Below are 17438 nucleotides of genomic sequence, written 5' to 3'. Positions count from 1 at the left end.
ACAAAATGTTCAAAGCTCTTTCTTTCTCCCTTTCCTCTTTTTTTTTTCCTCCCTGTCTTTCACTTCCATGCTTCAGAAGGCTGTAACTGGGTTCATTACTGTGTGATAAATCAGCAGTAAATTTCTATGCATTTTGCTTCATCTGGGCAGCTCCTGTTCCTTAGTGACAGCTGCTTGGCTCAGCACACTGTAATTATCAACTCAAACCCAAGATGCTTTTAGGTGCTGAAAGCATACTGGTAGAGACCGAACTTGTCCTCAACCTCATCATGGGCCACAGTTTTGAAAGATCCCTTTTAGTGGTTGGTTGGTTGTGTTGTTGCTGTTGGTACTGGGGCTCTGTCAGTTCATTATCACAGTGGACCCTGTGGGAAGCTGTTGTTATCCTAAAGAGCACAGGTCTTTGGTTTTCATTAGCTGCTGACATATCGTATCATTAACTTCTGAGTAAGCCCTTTCTCTAAAATAAAGTTTTATTGATATGTGGGAGGGGATTTACGTGTGTTAGTGAAAATTTACGAAGCTCTTATTTGACCAGATGTCTGAAGGGAGCTTTGCTGAGAAACAGACCTGTCGGTTTGTTGTCTGTAGTAGAGCTGAGGCACTGTCTGCTCCTACTCTAAGCCTACCTCTGGCTTGCTAGGTGGACAGACGCGCTACGTGCTGAGTGAGTGACTGGTGCCTAGCTGTCTGCGGCCACGAGGGCATACAGAGCATAGCATTACCTCCGATTCACTAAAGCGCAAATGGCCCTGCACTCTATGTTGTGCAGGGGCTGTACATAGTTGACACTTCTGGTCTCTCACCAAACTTGTTTTAGCAAAGAAGGAGGACTGAAATGCAGAGAAACAATTTCAACTGACAGATAGCACAGTCCAAAGCTTGAGTGAATGGAAGGAGTTTTCTCATATACTCTTCAAGATCTGTTAGCTAGATGTGTTAGTTTTCATGTTACATGAAAATAACATGCAGATCCAAGAGGGGAGAAAATACGTGACATTTTTTGCAAGAGAAATGATCTGGGGTAGTCCTGCTGTTCCCATTGCCAAGCCACAGCTTTTCTTTTCTCACTGTATCTGCAGAGCAGGTTGGGTTTTCTAGCCAGACAATTAGAATAGGCACCTACCCTGCTGCTATTAAGAAAGGCTTTGAAGTATTCTCAAATCCTGCTGGGCTATAGTTTACTATAATTTACAGAGCAGTTCCAAGAAGGAGCACCACTGTTTGCTTAAGCAAAGCTTAATGCAAGGGGCATGACAGAGTCTCATTCGCATCCTTCCCTAGGATTTGGGGAGACTGTCAGACCCTGGTGAATGATGAGAAGTCACCCAGGCTGTAGAAACCTCAGGACCTTTACACACAGAATAATTTGTGTTATCATACAACAAACATACCTGTTATGGTTTTAGTCCTTTGGAGGATGCAGGACAGAAGAACCAGGTCAGCAGAGGACGTGGTGTGTGGTCTACAATAAGCAGATCTTTTTAATCTTTGAAAATTGAAGCATGAGCGATGTTCATATGGAAACAGAGGAAGAATTTTTTCCAGTGCATGTGCAACAAGACAAAAGAAAAGTCATCTTTTCTTTGCAGTTGTTGAGGATCTGATCCTGAAAAACCCTCAGCTCGTTCAGTCTTGCAAACCCTTTGTCACTTCATTTGGATGTCCTCTGAGAACTTGTAGGGCTTTTGTTTGAAGCTAGTACAATGTAATAATTTTTTGACTGCTTTGTGGCTGCAGTAGAGGATCTGGCACAGCCCAGCAGTAAAGACGAATTGTCTGGGTGTACCTTGCATCCATATGCTGCCAGTTACAACTGCCTTTCTAAGCCATTAGCACCGGGATTCTGAAACCGTTAACGGGGGCCAAGGGGGAAATGCCCTGTGAAGACATAAGCCTCTGTAGATGAGTTGCCCCAGCAAAGTGGTATGCCAGCCTGTCAGTGAAACAAAAGCAGAGCAACAGATGCCTTGCCATGGAAGGACACAGCACATCTGTAAAAGGAAATAGCCTCTTTTCCAGGTCTGTTCACCCTTTATGAAGGTTTTGTTCATCTCTTCTGTCACATGGGGCTTTAGGGCAGTATAACAGTTAGCGCTAACCCCTTCTGCTTCCCCAGAGGACAGAGTGCAAACTGAGGTTCTTTCATTTTCAGTGTATACGAAGACTCAAGATTTGTTTTCACTCCTTCCTGCTGATTTTATTTCTCAGTGAGTAATACAGGTTTCTGATCAAAGGGTGAGGAAGGTTTCTTCTTTTGCTTGTTTGCAATGCCAATGTCTTTATGTGTTTTTTGTGGGTCCTCCTGGGAGATAACCAAACCTGCAACTTTCCTCTGTCTTTAAAGGCCACTTAAGGCAAAACCCAGGAAAGGGGGCAGTATGCACAGAATCCTAAGAGCAAGTAAACACACAGCAGCAACGCCTTAACTGAGTGCAGTTAAGGAAGCAGGCAGAGACTGAACCTTCCTCTAGGAGAGGAGTTTCCGTCAGTTGGCCCAAAGAAAGCAAAATATGGCCGTGCACAAGATTCAGCTTTCCTCATGGAAAGCCACACAGTGTGCTGTGGCCTGATAGAACTGTAAAAGGTGCTCTGAAGCAGGACAAAAATTATTAGGAAAAGGGTAAATAATATGCATAAAAGTGATATATAAAAGTCTGGGTTCTGTCATGCTACTGCGATGTTTTCTCTGTTGTTCCCTTTTCTTTCCATGCACAATTGGCTGCAGCAGGGCACACCTACTCATCTAACCTGGCAGATCAGATGCTATTCTGTCTTTTAGTAAAATAATTCAGCAAAAGGTAAAGACTAAGTATGTGCTTAACTTTTATATAAGGGGATAGAATTTGGGACTGTGAGCTAAGCATGTGGTTTATTCCTTCACAGGCTTGAAAGCTCCATTTACTTTTCATATTTCCTTTTGAAAGGCCACCGGTAAAATCCTTCTGTCCTCCCTTTTATCAAGGTACAAAATTATTTCTTTTTCCTTTTAAAATGAGAAGAAAAAAAGCAAAGCAGAGAAACCTACATCAAAAATAAGGCAATTTCCTTTGAATTTCACCTTTATACCCACTTAGGCCAAGCATGAATATGGCTCAGTCTCTGTATGTATGATGTTTCTTCCGGGTCCTTCTTCTCAGGCTGGCATCCTGGGATGCTTTTCAGACTATGTCTTTTTCTGAAAACAGAGATAGAAAAGAGTTAATTCTTTGAAGCCAGGATGTTTATTAGCCCTTCTTCCCTGCAAGTGTCTGTTATAGGAGATATGCTAGATGGTACTTCCCGGTCCTTGGCTGAGTGCTTCTCTTTCTGCAGCACAGAAGATCACTAAAGATTAGCATCATACTGAGGGAAAGGACTTCCTGGTCTGAGCTAAGAGAAGGGTAGTGATGGTGTGATTATTGTCTCCAGTTAACTTAAACATGGAAGATGGACCAGATTTGCCACAGTAAAATAATACTAGCAGAGGTCTTATACAGCAACTCGTGCACAATAGCCTTTAAGTTTTACGATTGTTAACCTTTTGGAAGAAGTGCATTGAGATTAGCATTTACAAATTAAGCATATACACATCTGCAAAGGCAATGTTTGGTGGAAATTCCAGCACAGTTTTCTGATTCATGGTATGACTTACCATACTGTGCTGAAAAGCTATTAGTAGTCTGGAAGCAGCATAGAAAGAGAAATGCAGAGTGATTAATATCTGCTATTTATTCCAAACAGAGAGTGTCAAATTTAGCTTTCATTTATTTTAAGATATCCCAATTGTTTTAATATGTAACAGATCAAATCCATATTTGATACATATTTATAATTAAAATAAAAAGCAGTTTCAAATTGCTTAGGCTTGAGGGCCTTGTGTACCTTAGGTTTTGTATACAAGGGCAAATTTATGCCTGGAAAAACTGTGAACTTCATTATTCTTGTTTTTCTGAAGGGTGAATTTAGCTCATAAGGCTCATGCACTTAAAATAATGATAACATTTTTATTATAATTTATTATTTAGTAGTTCTTATTTTATTATAAGGATCTAATCAAGTATGCCTATCTGTAGCCAAACTGAGGGGATCTTAGCCAACTAAAACAAATCAGTTACTGTAACCAAAGAGTAAGATAAAAAGCCTCACCAGAAATAAAATATTAACCCCAAAAGACGGCAAACACTTGAGTTTCAGCCAGAGAAGAGCCATGCCAGCTACAGCAAAATCAGTTTTCAGTGGGCTAGAGCTGTGGTGCCCCTGCTGCTGCAGGCAGGTCAGGGAGGGCTGGGCACTCCTCCCAGGAGCTGCAGCACTATGTCACGAAGTGAAGCCTAATTCTCAGGCAAGACAACAGACACTCTAGGATTTAAAGTATATATCCTGCGAGGATTTAAGTTGTAAATAAAGCAACTGAAAGGTTAAGCTGCAGCAATCACAGTTATTGGATTTATCATCAAATGTAATGCTCTTGACAGCTAGGAAATTCCTGGGAATTATGCCATTCCTATGAGTGCTCACAGGTTTGCCTTTCATAAATGTCTCCAGTTCTTCCAGAAAGACCACTGCCTATTCAACTTGTCCATTAAATGTCTCCTCAAGGTCCACTTGGGGTCTTATGCCTGTGCAAAATCTGGAAAATCACTGATGGCCACTCTGGGGTAGCTGCTTTACAACTGTTGAATTAAACTGTTCTTTTTCAATTAAAAAAAACAAAATTCAATATGATTGAGAAGCCATATTTGTATGAGTAATGTGACAAGGCCCAAGTGCCTTTCTGACCTAGTTCTTCTGTCAATCTGCCGTACTCAGTTTTCTATAGCCTGTACCAGCATCTTCCATTTAGAGCAGAGTATCCAAGGAGTGGGTTTTCTTTGGGGTTATTTTCCTTCTGTTAAAGAGGTGTGAGTTGAATCTCAGCTGCGGACTGTATGTATGAAAACATGCTGCTTGGTTTTTTGTGCCTACAACGGCTGGGCACCGGTCTCGTATAAGAATTTGGTGCTGCTGTATGGTAAAAATTAAACAGCAATAGCACTACACAATAATACAGACAGGATAATCAGTAATGAATACCGTATGGGTTAAACACATCAAATAATCAGAAATATACTCTCAGAACTGAGCTGGCCTAATTCTGCATCCAGGCAACCCTGACAGGCTAAAAGGGTAAAAAAAAAAAAAAGAAAAAAAAGAAAAAAAAGGTGGTTGTTCACTTTTATTGCAATGTTAGTGAGTAGATATCTCAATGTGCAACATTTCTACTCTGGCAATAGCACACAGAGCTGTAAAGGTGCTGCATTGCAGAATCTGACGACCATCGGGCTAGACTTGCTGTCTGCTGTTCATAGTGATGTTGCATCCTCCCACTATGGGATTTTCTGAATTTCCACCCCTCTTTTTATGTAAATAACAAATGGTGTACAAATTTGGTATACTACCTGAACAATCACTCAGGCATTTACACCTGGGTTTTGTTTGGGTTTTTTTTGGCAAGATCTTAGAAATAGTCAAGTCTTCACAATTGCAAGACAAATGGTGGGAGAAGAAATGAAGAAACTCAGAAAATGTCTTTCTGTGGCACCTCATGTCACATCACAAGCTTGAGTCTTTTCTGTGGCTGCTTTTTTCTTATGCAACTGAAAATATGTTTGTAACATTACCTTGTTTGATTACTTGGCATCTAGGAAATCCTCTTTACCTTCTCAGAGTCCTGGCACAACACATTACATCACAACAGTTCCACATGTGTACTGCTATCAAAATTTTGAACAGTATCCTAGAAACAGACTCAGCAGATTATTTGAGTGGGCATGCAGCACAACAGGATCTTCTAGTGTTGGTAGTTCAGTGAGCAGTGATGACGGAGCCTGTCTGCTGTGGCTCTTACTGTCCATCAGGCAGTGAGTCTGTGTTGCAGCCTCTCCATAAGGACAGATCCCTGCCCTGTTGTTCTCATAAGACATATGTGAACATAGCTGAAACTTACAGCATTTGTGGTATTGTAGTTGGGTGAAGTGTTCAAGATGAGATACACTCATGCATACCACGTAACTATGTAATTTTTGTGCTCTTTAGGAAAACCAACTGTGAAAGGAGACCAGTGTGAACTTTGGTCATGCAGAGATATAGGGAGCTGATCTTATGTTTTTATCACAACCTTGTAGAGTGTGATACAAGAATATGGCTTCCAATTGGGAAAAACAACTGGAAACAACTTATTCTAAAAGGTTGTTGAATTTTTTTCCAGAGAAGAGCCATGAAAATGACTCACAAACTTTCTTTGCCTTACTGAGAAGAGCGTCAATTATGTATATTTAATACCAGACCTTAAAAAGCTGTTCAGCTGGCAGAGAAAGTCTCCTAAAGCCCAAGGGAGGGAGGTGCAAGCCAGGCAAGCTAAAAATTAAGAGGCAAAGAAAAAGGCATGCATTTTTATTAGCAATGAAAATTATTACACATTAGGGCAAGTGAATAGTTCAGGCTTTCAAATCAAGACTGGGACAGCCACTTTCTGGAGGCAGTCTCCTGCCAGGCACAAGTCATTCAACTCAACACTATGCCCCATGCTGTGTAGAAGGTCAGCTTAGGTGGTGTAGTGGTCACATGTGGTGGTAAAATGTTCAGACCTATTGTTTGTGACCAAGGGGAAAACGCTTTCACTCTGTCACAGCATTTCACTTTTCAGTCATGTACAGAAACATTTTAGTAATTTATACTGGCGAGTGTCCTGCTGTCTGTGCCTGGAACCAGTCACATCCAACTCAGTGAATTCAATGTGGTGAGGTGATCCTGAGTTGCCTTTTTTGCTGGGACCCACTCCAGATCATGGTGTGACCCTCTGTGTTCAGCCTCGCCATCAGAGTTAGGTTATGTGGGGAGTTCAGTCTCATGCCTGCAGATAGCGTTTGCAGGATAAGGCTTCGATGCATCATTTCCAGTGTGATGTGTTATTTGCTAGTGAGTGCAATACCTAGAAGTCCAGTTCTGTTGGTGGGATGTCTCTGAGACCTCGAGATGGGAAGAGAGTCCTTTTCTGCCGCTGTGCCAGCCAGTTGCCTGCGGTTATCCATGGGAGTTCCTTGCTTTTATGGGCATGGCTGTGTGGTTATTATTTAACACCAGAGCCTCCTTTCAGCATTTACCCTTGTTTAATTTGCTCAGTCTCACTTCATATTTTATGTTGCATTTTCTCTAAAGTGTTTCAACTCGACTTAGCTGTTAGCTTAATGTAACATATTTTTTTACAGTAATCAGACAGGATCTTTTAAACCAGGGATGATGTGCTCTTAAAAGTACAAATAGCAGCTCAAAGGCAATCACCATTTAGAGTCAAAAGGAGAAAAATGCATAGCAGCCCTTTTAATGTTTGCGTATCTTTGCTTGTGAGACAATGTTATGAGACAATTTCTTTGGTAATTCAGTTATACCACCTACTTGGCCAAATTCTGCTTTGTTTCTTCAATGTTAATCCAGGATAATCTCTTGGACTTCAAAAGAGATAATTGGCTTTATCCTGATATTAACTGAAAGCAGATTTTGACCTGAATTTTACAGCATATCTCCTGCTGAAATCTCCTCCTACTGAAGATGGTGTCACTATGGCTAGGGCCTCGAGTGTGCTAAATGGATTTTTTCCTTAGCTTGTATTTCCGTCACATCACATGTGTTTGATTTACTTACATTGTTCTTATATTCAATATCTGCCCATTTAGTCACATTTACTGTCATTTTTTATTTGTTTAGTAACTCAGTGCAGCTCAGAAAGGTAGCAGGGATGGATAGAGCGTGACAAGTTACAAATACATTCTGTGCAGATCTCTTCTGCGGCTTGCTGTGTTTCAGTTTTGACAGTTTGGTTTATGGGATGGGTTGTTTATTCAAATGCTTGGTTTATATAAGAGCATTTAGCAGCAGCTGTAAGTGTACTACACAGAAGTATTTAATATGTTTCTTATTTATTTTTACTCTATTGTTTGTGAAGTTCTCCAGGAACTTCACAAAAAAACCTTTGTACTACTAGGGCAAACAGCAGGGGTGTGCTGGGTTCAAAATGGAGAGGACCCACACAAAATTCAGTCAGTCAACTGTGTTCATCACGAGGTCTTTGGCAGCTGTGGAGAAAACCAAGTGAAAAACTGCCTCTGCTGCAGATCTTCTGCAGACGTCAGTAGGACAGGATCTCATCCCTGCTCCCTGTCTTTGTGGACATTTTCAGATGGCGACACTGGTAATGTGGACCTGAACTTCTCTTTCTAGGAAAGGAAAAGAAGCATCCTTCTGCTGATACTGGTCAAGCAGAGAGAAAGAGAAGAATTCCCCAAGAGGCAGGGTTGAATGGCAGGTTTGGCAGGGGGTAGAGGGGAGTACGTGTGTATTAGTAAGCATTTTCTAAAGCTCAGGTCACGAGGTGTGCCACACTCCCATGCTTAGGAGACATGCCAGGGCAGCAGCCCTCCCGGCGTGCCTGCCTTGTAACTGGTATTAGCAGACGTGAGGGATGCTGGTTAACTTGTGTCCATGGGGTTTTGGTTCAGGTTTGTCTTGTGCTGACTGCATTTTGTGCTTTACTAGAAAAGACAGTGCTGAGGAGGAAATATGAGCGAAAACCAAATTCCTACTGACTTCAGGGGAGCTGCTCAGGTAGTGGGCCCAACAAAGGGTACTCGTATAAATGCATCACCACAATAAAACTTAATCTTACCTTGCAGTCTCATTTCAAGTGTACTTGGCTGTTAATGGGACCTGTGGCCTCTGCCAGGAGACCTGGTGTTGGAGGAGGGCGCAGGCTAAGCCCCCTCTGCAGCCACCAGCTGTGGGGACAGGAGCAAGCCCCAATGGGTCTGGTGTGGCATGACAAGAAGATGGTTTTCCTCACTCTGGTCCCAGGGCATGGCTGCTATCATGCTGGCCTAGGGGTTTCTGGCAGGTGCCAGCTGGGTCTGGTGGACATCTGATCCTTGGTGCACTGCCCACCTGGCAGAGCCATGATGGAGTTACCTGGGGACATCTCTCGCTCTTCTTTTCTCTCCAGCACTGGGCTCCGCTCATATGCATGCACATGGATATGAAGTGCATTTATATGCAGTGTACTTGGGTTATGTCGCTGCAGGCTCAGGGTGTGGGGGACACACATTTTTCTCTTGTAGGCCGTGGGCCTTTTCTCCAAATGCTGGTGACAGCAGTGGGGACAGGCTGTTCCATTTATTCCCACTGCTCTTACCAGCAGCACTCTGTCTTCCATCTTTTAGTAATGGAGGCAAGGTGGTTTCTGCATAAGTGGTCATCTGGTTTGGAACAGGCATGTGGTCAAGCATGGAGGCAGGGGTTGGTCTGTATCTGAATATATCCTAAATTATTGATAGGATTCAGTCCTGGTTCCTGTAGTTAAGCAGCTGAGGTGAGACTCATGCCTTTGCAGAAGCTGGCCTGGTGCCTTTGCACTTCCATTTATTTCACTGTGTTTAAGGTTTATGTTGCAAATAGGCTTTGTCCAGGCAGGGTTAAATTTCAGTGTTTGAAAAAGCAGTTAAATGCACTGAGGTTAAATTCATCTGTAGATGCTGACTGTTTTGTACAATTTCAGCAACAGAAGCTGTCAGCCCTGTTGAATTGGCCAGTTAAACTGCCCTTACAGCTGCTTTATTTAGCTTAAACATTGCAAATGGATAATGTATTCTAAAAAATTTGGTACAGTCTTTTAAATATTAAATCTTTTAATGGAAGCTTGTGTTGAAAGGAAAATGTAAAATGAGTTAAATAAAAATGCCTAAGGACTTTAATGTCTGGATCAATTGATTCTAGACAGCAGTTCAGCTAAGGCCCTGTCCATATGCTGACTAAAACCTTTGCCCATCTTTTTATTCCTTTTACTTCAGAGCAATACTGTAAATTAAGTTTGTGAGAACGAAATTTCTCTCTTATTGTATTGGTAGTATCGGACAGAGAGGGAAAGCAGTTGAACAAGTGGTAAGAGAACCAGTGACTAAGTTTGGTTTAGTTGAAAGATGGCACATTTTGTTTTCTTGGATTAGGTTAATTTTAAAACTTTTTGGCTTTGGATGAGACTGTTCAGGTGTTGTTAGAGGTAAAAAAATAGAAGTGGTATGAGAAAGGTTTGGTTTGTTTTCTGATTCTTTGTCTTCATGTTTTAAAAAAACCAGCATTGGCTGTTATGTCTGCTCTGCAGCAGACATCCTAATGCGATGATAAACGGCCTTTTCCCAGATGACACTTAATTCCATATCTTCTTATACAGCAAATGCGCTACTCTCCAAATATGAATATATGAACTCAGTCTTTTTGGACAAAGCACTAATGAATGACACATAGGCATTTGATTCCTTCCATGACATGTGCCCCACTCTACAGGCAACCCTGTCTCTGTGCAGCTGTAAGCATGGACCCCGTCCCATCCTGGCCTTGAAGCTCAGTTCTGACCTCCATTTTTTCTTCTCTTCACAGTTGTGCAGCACATCAAGCGCCATAATATCGTTCTCAAAAGAGAACTGGGAGAAGGAGCCTTTGGGAAAGTCTTTCTGGCAGAATGCTATAACCTCTGTCCTGAGCAGGACAAGATCTTGGTGGCAGTGAAGGTAAAAGAATCTAGGGTTTCCATTATTAATTCATGGTTGCAACTAATGCTATTTTATTTGTAAATGATCATTTTTGCCTATTCCATAGCCAATATAACTGCTCTGATATATGTGGAAGGGATCACAAGGCTAATGGGGTGTTAAGAGAATGTGGTATTTGATCTTACTGTGGATTATAAAATGAGAGCTGAATTTCGTAAGGAAAAGGGGGAAACAGACTGTGTCACAGAAGGGCAAAATCTTTTACGATCTATCTAAAATATAATTAGTGAAAAATAATGTCTAGGTCATTAAAAATACATATGACATATATGTGTGTCTAAAAAAAATAATCTATTACTAGCTAAGTGAATAGGTTATGTGTAAAATTGCTAGTCAAACAAGGCCTTTCTTTTTCAGGATTATGCCATTCTTCTAGTTAACCACTGAAATTAACTTTGGGTAATTGTCATTAATGTAGCTACCAGGATTGTTATAACAAATTCGTGGATCATATTGTCATGTGCTGTTAAACATTTGCTGCACAGAAATCCAAAAGTCATGATATGTTAGACGTGGAGTGCAGAGGAGGAGGAAACTACAGGTAATGGCCATAATGTTGGAGTTTCAAGTATACAGACTAGTTCTCACATTTCTGGGGCAAAAAAAAGATGGAGTTTGTTTGGTTCTCATCAATGGCAAAGACTACATGATACATTGGGAATCTACCAAGGACTAAGAAGATTTCAAGCTTGATCTCGGAGCTTGGACACCAAACCTGCTTCACTATACCAAACCTTTTTGTCCCGCAAAATGGAAGGGCTGAGACTGTTGACCTCAGCTATGGATGTATGCTAGAAAACAATACCAGTGAAACTACACTCTAAGAGTTTGCAAAGTCTCCCTGGCAACAATCTCTTATCTCCATCTGTAGTGTTCTGCCAAAAGCTGAACAAGGTGTTCAGCATTTGAGGTATCTCATTAAATGCAGGGGGAATACACAATCAGAATCTGAGCTGTGCCTAGGGATCAGAAAATAATTTTATCTGACCAGTCACAATTAAGCAAGCATGTGACATTTTGAATCAAAACATACAGTAAAACAAATCATCTTTTTGAATTTGGAAGTTTTGGGTCAGACAGTGAGAAAACATGAAAGGAGGATGGACTTGTAGAATGCTTTCTTGCTCCATCATAAATAACAGGGGTTTGGAGTTTGCCAAGCTTACAAGCTTTTTGATACCTGGGAGTTGTTCAGTCATGTTGACTGGTGAGAAAAAAATTAAGCCCTGAAGGGATATATCATAGACAGGAGAAAGCAAAGAGATAGGAGATGACAAAACTAGATCTGAATGAATTTTCTATTGTATTTTGGTGAAGCTAGAGTGGAAATTGCCTTTCCTCTATCACTTCAGGGAACTGCTTGATAGCAAAATAAAAGTCTTTCCATTCACTTGCTCTCTTTGAAAGTCCTGACCAAATGGAGCCTCTCACTTCTGCTGTTAAATGCTCTGCCACACTCACTCTCTGCTGCTCTTTCTCAGTATAATTCACAAAGAAGAAAGGAAGACCATTCAGCCTTTAAAGGGAGAGATGTCTCCATGGATTTAGATGACAAATCTATCGTTTTCTGGACCAGTTGTCATACTGTTATTTTTTTTTTTACCAAATCCACTCCTTGTAGTGTTCTTAATAAAGACCTTCCAGGCAGCTGTGGGAAGAATTACCTCTGGGTTTCTTGCATTGGTTCTTGAAGATGTGTCTCTGTCTGCCATCAAAGAGCAAATTTTTTGGCGAGCTGTGCCGTTGGATTGATTCCCATATAACTGAAGGGTTAATTGCCTGGCACTTCTCTCTTTCACCATGGTACCAACCATAGCTCACAGGTATCGTCCAGTTACTGTGAAGGTCAAGGTATGGGACCTCACCGGTGTGCAGAGAGCTAGCCAGAGGTCTGTGTCTGGACTCCACCACTGGGCACAGGGTTTGACAGTGAAAATGTGTGGGGTTTGTCTTTTTTTTGGGAGGGTGTGGTGGGGTGGGGTTTTTGGGGGGATTTTTTTTAGTCTTAGAGAAGCAGACCTGGATGCCAGCAGTGGAGGGCAGCTTCTCCCAGTGCACAGCAAAGGCTTTAGAGAGGTTCACCCCCATGGGCAAAACCACAACACATCTGTCTCAGTGAAATAAAATTGGTGAGCTGAATGGGTATATGTACTTGCTGAGGAGAAAGGCAGTGCCAGGGGGATGACAGCACTGAGGAGGCACAGTTTCACCTGCATGGGGCTGGGGGATCAGGAGGGCTGGTGGTCCACACCAGCTGCCTGTGCAACTCTGTGATTTGCGCCTGGCCCTGAGCATTGCTCCAACTGACTCAACACACATCCTTCTGCTTTTCAGCCAGCTGGTATCTGAAATGCTGATGTAGCAGCAGCAAATTATCTAGGAACTAAGAGGCCCAGAAAAATCTGGGAAGATATAAAATCAGGCTTAGCATAAACAAACCAAAGTGCTTGAGCTTTTGTTCCTTGGAAGATGAGAAAAACAATCTGTTTAAATTTGTTTCAACTATGAGATATTTTGCGGGGAGCACTGAGTGTTTGGAAATGCTTTCTGTGGGTCAAACTCTGTGAGCAGAGAGCTTAACCACAGGTTAAGGTGGTTGCATGGACACTGTACTAGCCTTCCCCTGGTGTGAGTCTGTACATGACAACAGTACACCATTTGCTGCAGACACTTTTAGAGAACAGAGGGTAGAGGAAGGAAAAGTTATTGTTTTCTTGTGGGCCATTTTGCCATGCCACAATGGTTGTTCAGGCCTGGATCAGTACTGTCCTCATAGGGTTAGATCTCCAGGCATGGCAGGTGTTGCACTAGTTTAACCTGGCCAGAGGTGTAGGTGAGAATGACTGTCAGGGCACAGGTTCCCAGCTGCCTCTGGCTCCCTTGGGAGGTGGGAAGGGGATTCACCCTGTGCTGTCCTGGATTGTGCTCAGCTAACAGACTGCTATGTGCATGAGGTAAAGAACATTTCCATGGCACCTGCAGAGGAAAAACAAAGGTTTCCAACTTTTCGGGTCTTCCATTCAGAGAAGGTTCAAAACCACCCCATCATTCCTTGAGGAAATATACCACTCAGCTCTTGTATGGTGATGGAGAGCAGTAGTAAGGATTTCATAGGGAAAGGCTGAAACAGTATAAAAGGCAGCTGTTGTGAGAGTTTCATTACCAAGTCATACTGATATTGCTGAGAGCCATGTACCCCTGCTCTAGGTCTGACTTGCCCGTGAGTGCAGCTTTGTGCTATTAGGGTGGACTAAGGAGCTGTCAGTTTGAACTCATTACACTGCACAGGTCTGCAGAGACCAGATGGTATGCGGACACCTGGGCAAGGACTCTGTGGAGAAGAATAAGCATGGGGTGGCAGTCCAACTGTCACAAGGATGAACTCAGCAGACATGGAGCTCCTGCAACAGCCAGGGGGTCCCTCTGTTGCCCAAGGGAGTATGTCCCTCCTCCTTAGCTGCTGGCTTGAGCGGCTGGAAAGGACATGCGGTTTTATCTCAGTTCCTAATCAGGAAAAGCTCCTATCGACTGGTGAGAGTGCTTTGTATGCAGAGCTTTGGCATATTTGTCAGTCATGATAATAATAATGAGTATGTCTTTTTCTCTCTTACACTCTTACAGTTTTATTTTGGTTTTATTTTTTTTTTTGCACTGAGAACAAGCTAAACGCATTAGTCAATGTCATTTCTATGTAAATTCTATGTACTTATTTTTGTCACTTTCCAGTCTCTTCTTTGCCTGACTGTGTCAGCTATCTCTCATGCATTGTGTCTATTCTGTGTGCTGTATGAAATAATGAAAAGGGGGTTTTGCAATGGTGGGTGACAGAAATTCAAGTTGCCCCTTCGTAGCAGAAACACTGCCTGAGTTTTACCTGGGTTTTAGACCTTTCTGCGTTTTGCTGTCTGACAGAAAATGTGTAATTGCCATGGCAACTGCTCTGTCATATGATAATTTTGCTGTTTCTATGAGATAAAAAGCATCTTCTGAAATATACAATATGCCATCCTCACAGGGCAGAGCTGTCAGCATTTTTACTGTCTTTACAGGGAAAGAGCCTGCTGGAAAGGGTATCAGCCTATGCTCCTCCCTGTCAATTTTTTCCCAGGTTGCTATTATTTAAAAAAGATTTTTATATTAATTGTTTTTCTAATTCTGTTGTTGAGAAGAATTACAGTCCAATTACTTTATACATAAAGCCACCAGAGGAAACTCAAGTGACAACAGAATTGTTCCCAGTGATTTCATTATATAGTGTAGATTGGACTGTGGGTTGGTGCCTGTATCATGTTAAAGCATCATTCCAGAGCCTGGAAGTGTGGAAGACATTTCAATTTCAGTCCTCGCTCAGTTCAGATATGATTGTGTGGGAACCCTAGTGGGGAGCCAATTTGATACCCACTTTAGATGATGTAGCCGTGCATAGTAATATATCATAGCTTGTGAAGCTTTGATGATGCAATATCCTTGTTGCATCATCACTGGTAAAACTTGTGGAAAAAAGATTCTGGGTCTGAAGACACAAGAGATTCATAAGTGGGTCCCTCAGGGAAGGGGCATCTGTGGCATGAGTGATTTCTGTTGCCTCTAGGATCCATAGAGCCTGAAAGCCACAGGAAAAAGCCCCTGAACTTGGTAGATGGCTATCCAGTCTGCCTTGCTCCTTGCCTCCCAACCTGAACCTTATTATAGTACCTGTTCGTATCTCAAGACCTGTGGTTGCCGTTTCACAAGCAAAACAAGTATTTTCTCTGACAGTAATCTTTTAGGTCCTTCTTCACACATGCATACATATAATACTAGAAAAGCTGTCTGAATTCTCTGGTAAAGAAAAAGCTTGAACAAGCCATGACTGCTGCAGCTAAAAACTGCTTTTGTTGGCAGAATGATTGTATCAACTTGTTTTGTGTCTGTTCTGATGAGTGTGGTTGGTCCCATGCTCTGTGTATGAATTCAAGGTAGAAAATAAAGTGACTAGATGGCCAGGAAAAAGCATCTTTAGTTAAAACAATGCCACTACTTTTCTGTCTCATCTTCCTTTGTATTAAGTCTAGGTGTAGTTAAAATCCAGAGGTGCAGGGCCCAGATATCACTTTCTGTGAATAATAATTTGTGAACAATGGTAAACTGCTATCTTTCTTGTACTGTTTTAAAAATATTGTTTGAATTAGTATAGTGCAACCACTGTACCTTTTGAAGGTAGAGCCTTGTCAATTATAATTATTCCTCATCTAATTGGTGTCAGAATTTTTTTTTTTTGGTGCATGAAAGTGTTTCCTTACTCAGGAAGTGTAGTTCTTAAGACATTTGAAACCGCCTATGCGTGGCAGTTAAATTAGCATTATTTTTTTTTACAACACTTAAGTCTCCTAATTGATCCAGTGTTGATATACTTCCTTCAAAATGAAAATATGCAAGAGTTTATAGCTGTATAAATAAAAGGGGGTGAGAAAAATTGACAGCCCAGAATTGTGACCTGCATCTACTTCATCTCTGTCTATCATTTTAAGATTAATTGTCCAGTTATTTATACATATGCTTAATCTTAGGCATGTGAGTAGATTTACTGAATTTTAGAGGATTTTCTGGCTGAAGTCTCAGATTGTAAGTTCTGGTCCAGGGACATACCCTTCTATAAATCTACCTAATGTATAGCACACCATAGGGGCCAACATCAGCAACAGCGACATTAGTAATACATAAAGAATGCATCTACGTTCCCACTAAATATTTTAAGGAAGCAGGGTTTTATTTTAAAGAACATATGAGAAAGGTAAATACCAACAGGATACTAGAATTTGCCTTTAAATGCTAAAGGATATGAACCAGCTGTGTACTAGTATATTCTTTTGATAAGATCAGTTTATTTGTTCCGTGTTTGGAAAACACTTGGCACAGTAAGATCATGAGTATTCCTACATCCTCTTACACGAAAAAATCATTGTTTGGAATAACGTGTGGCAGAAGAATGAAAATTGTACTGCTGTTGTTTAATTGCACTTAAGCATCACATCTGCATTTCTAAAAGAGTTACTAAGAAAGTACTTCCTCCATTCTTTATGCAGTAGAGTGTCCTTATCTTACCCTTACAGTGCCATCCCACGTGTTCGCTACCTTCTGCAAACAACTCCTCTTCCTTACATTTTTGTTTTCTCCACCAGACACTGAAGGATGCCAGTGACAATGCCCGCAAGGACTTCCACCGTGAGGCAGAGCTGCTAACTAACCTGCAACATGAGCACATCGTCAAGTTCTATGGCGTCTGTGTCGAGGGTGATCCGCTCATCATGGTCTTTGAGTATATGAAGCACGGAGATCTTAACAAATTCCTCAGGTAAATCTACGAACACATATTGTGCTGCTGAGACAGGAGTGGGCAGAGAAGGTAGGTGTTGCTGGTACTTAATGTCAAATTAACTACTGCCACTAGAAAATGAGGACACTTGGGAGAGCAAATCTGTGCAATTCTTGTCTTCTGTACTGGGATGTGAGGCTCATTGTTTCTTTGCTTATTTAGAAATACCATTAAGTCAAGCCTTACACTTTGCACCAAAGGAGTGAGAACGAAAGAAATATTGTTTCCAATATATTTCACTGTATTCTGAAATATTTGGTTATAAATCTTACAGTAGGAATCATTTTCTTGCAGGCTTTCTGGTAGCACTTGGGAAGATCCCACTCAACACCTATCACTATCTGTAGGCATCTAAGAGCTTTTGAAATCTAACCCCTTTTCTCTTCCCTCCTCTCAGTGTTTTGGAAAGACTGCCATTAATCTGAAGGAAGGATACTGTGAGCCACGGAAACTTCAGTGCAGTGGAA

The 17438-nt window shown here is 41.6% G+C and overlaps 1 protein-coding gene across 2 annotated transcripts in view; it reads left to right on the top strand.

Annotated features, from left to right (window-relative positions):
* NTRK2 (neurotrophic receptor tyrosine kinase 2) overlaps positions 1-17438 on the top strand; it is a 200211-nt gene that overhangs the window by 139160 nt on the left and 43613 nt on the right. For both annotated transcript variants that reach the window (XM_075078494.1, XM_075078499.1), the window contains 2 exons: positions 10444-10574; positions 16778-16950. In XM_075078494.1, the coding sequence (XP_074934595.1) occupies positions 10444-10574; positions 16778-16950 (304 nt within the window). The remainder of the gene's footprint in view (positions 1-10443; positions 10575-16777; positions 16951-17438) is intronic.

This window comes from Phalacrocorax aristotelis, chromosome Z (assembly GCF_949628215.1).
Source record: "Phalacrocorax aristotelis chromosome Z, bGulAri2.1, whole genome shotgun sequence".
In the NCBI taxonomy this organism is placed as follows: domain Eukaryota; kingdom Metazoa; phylum Chordata; class Aves; order Suliformes; family Phalacrocoracidae; genus Phalacrocorax; species Phalacrocorax aristotelis.
This window is presented reverse-complemented; position numbering and strand designations above follow the sequence as displayed.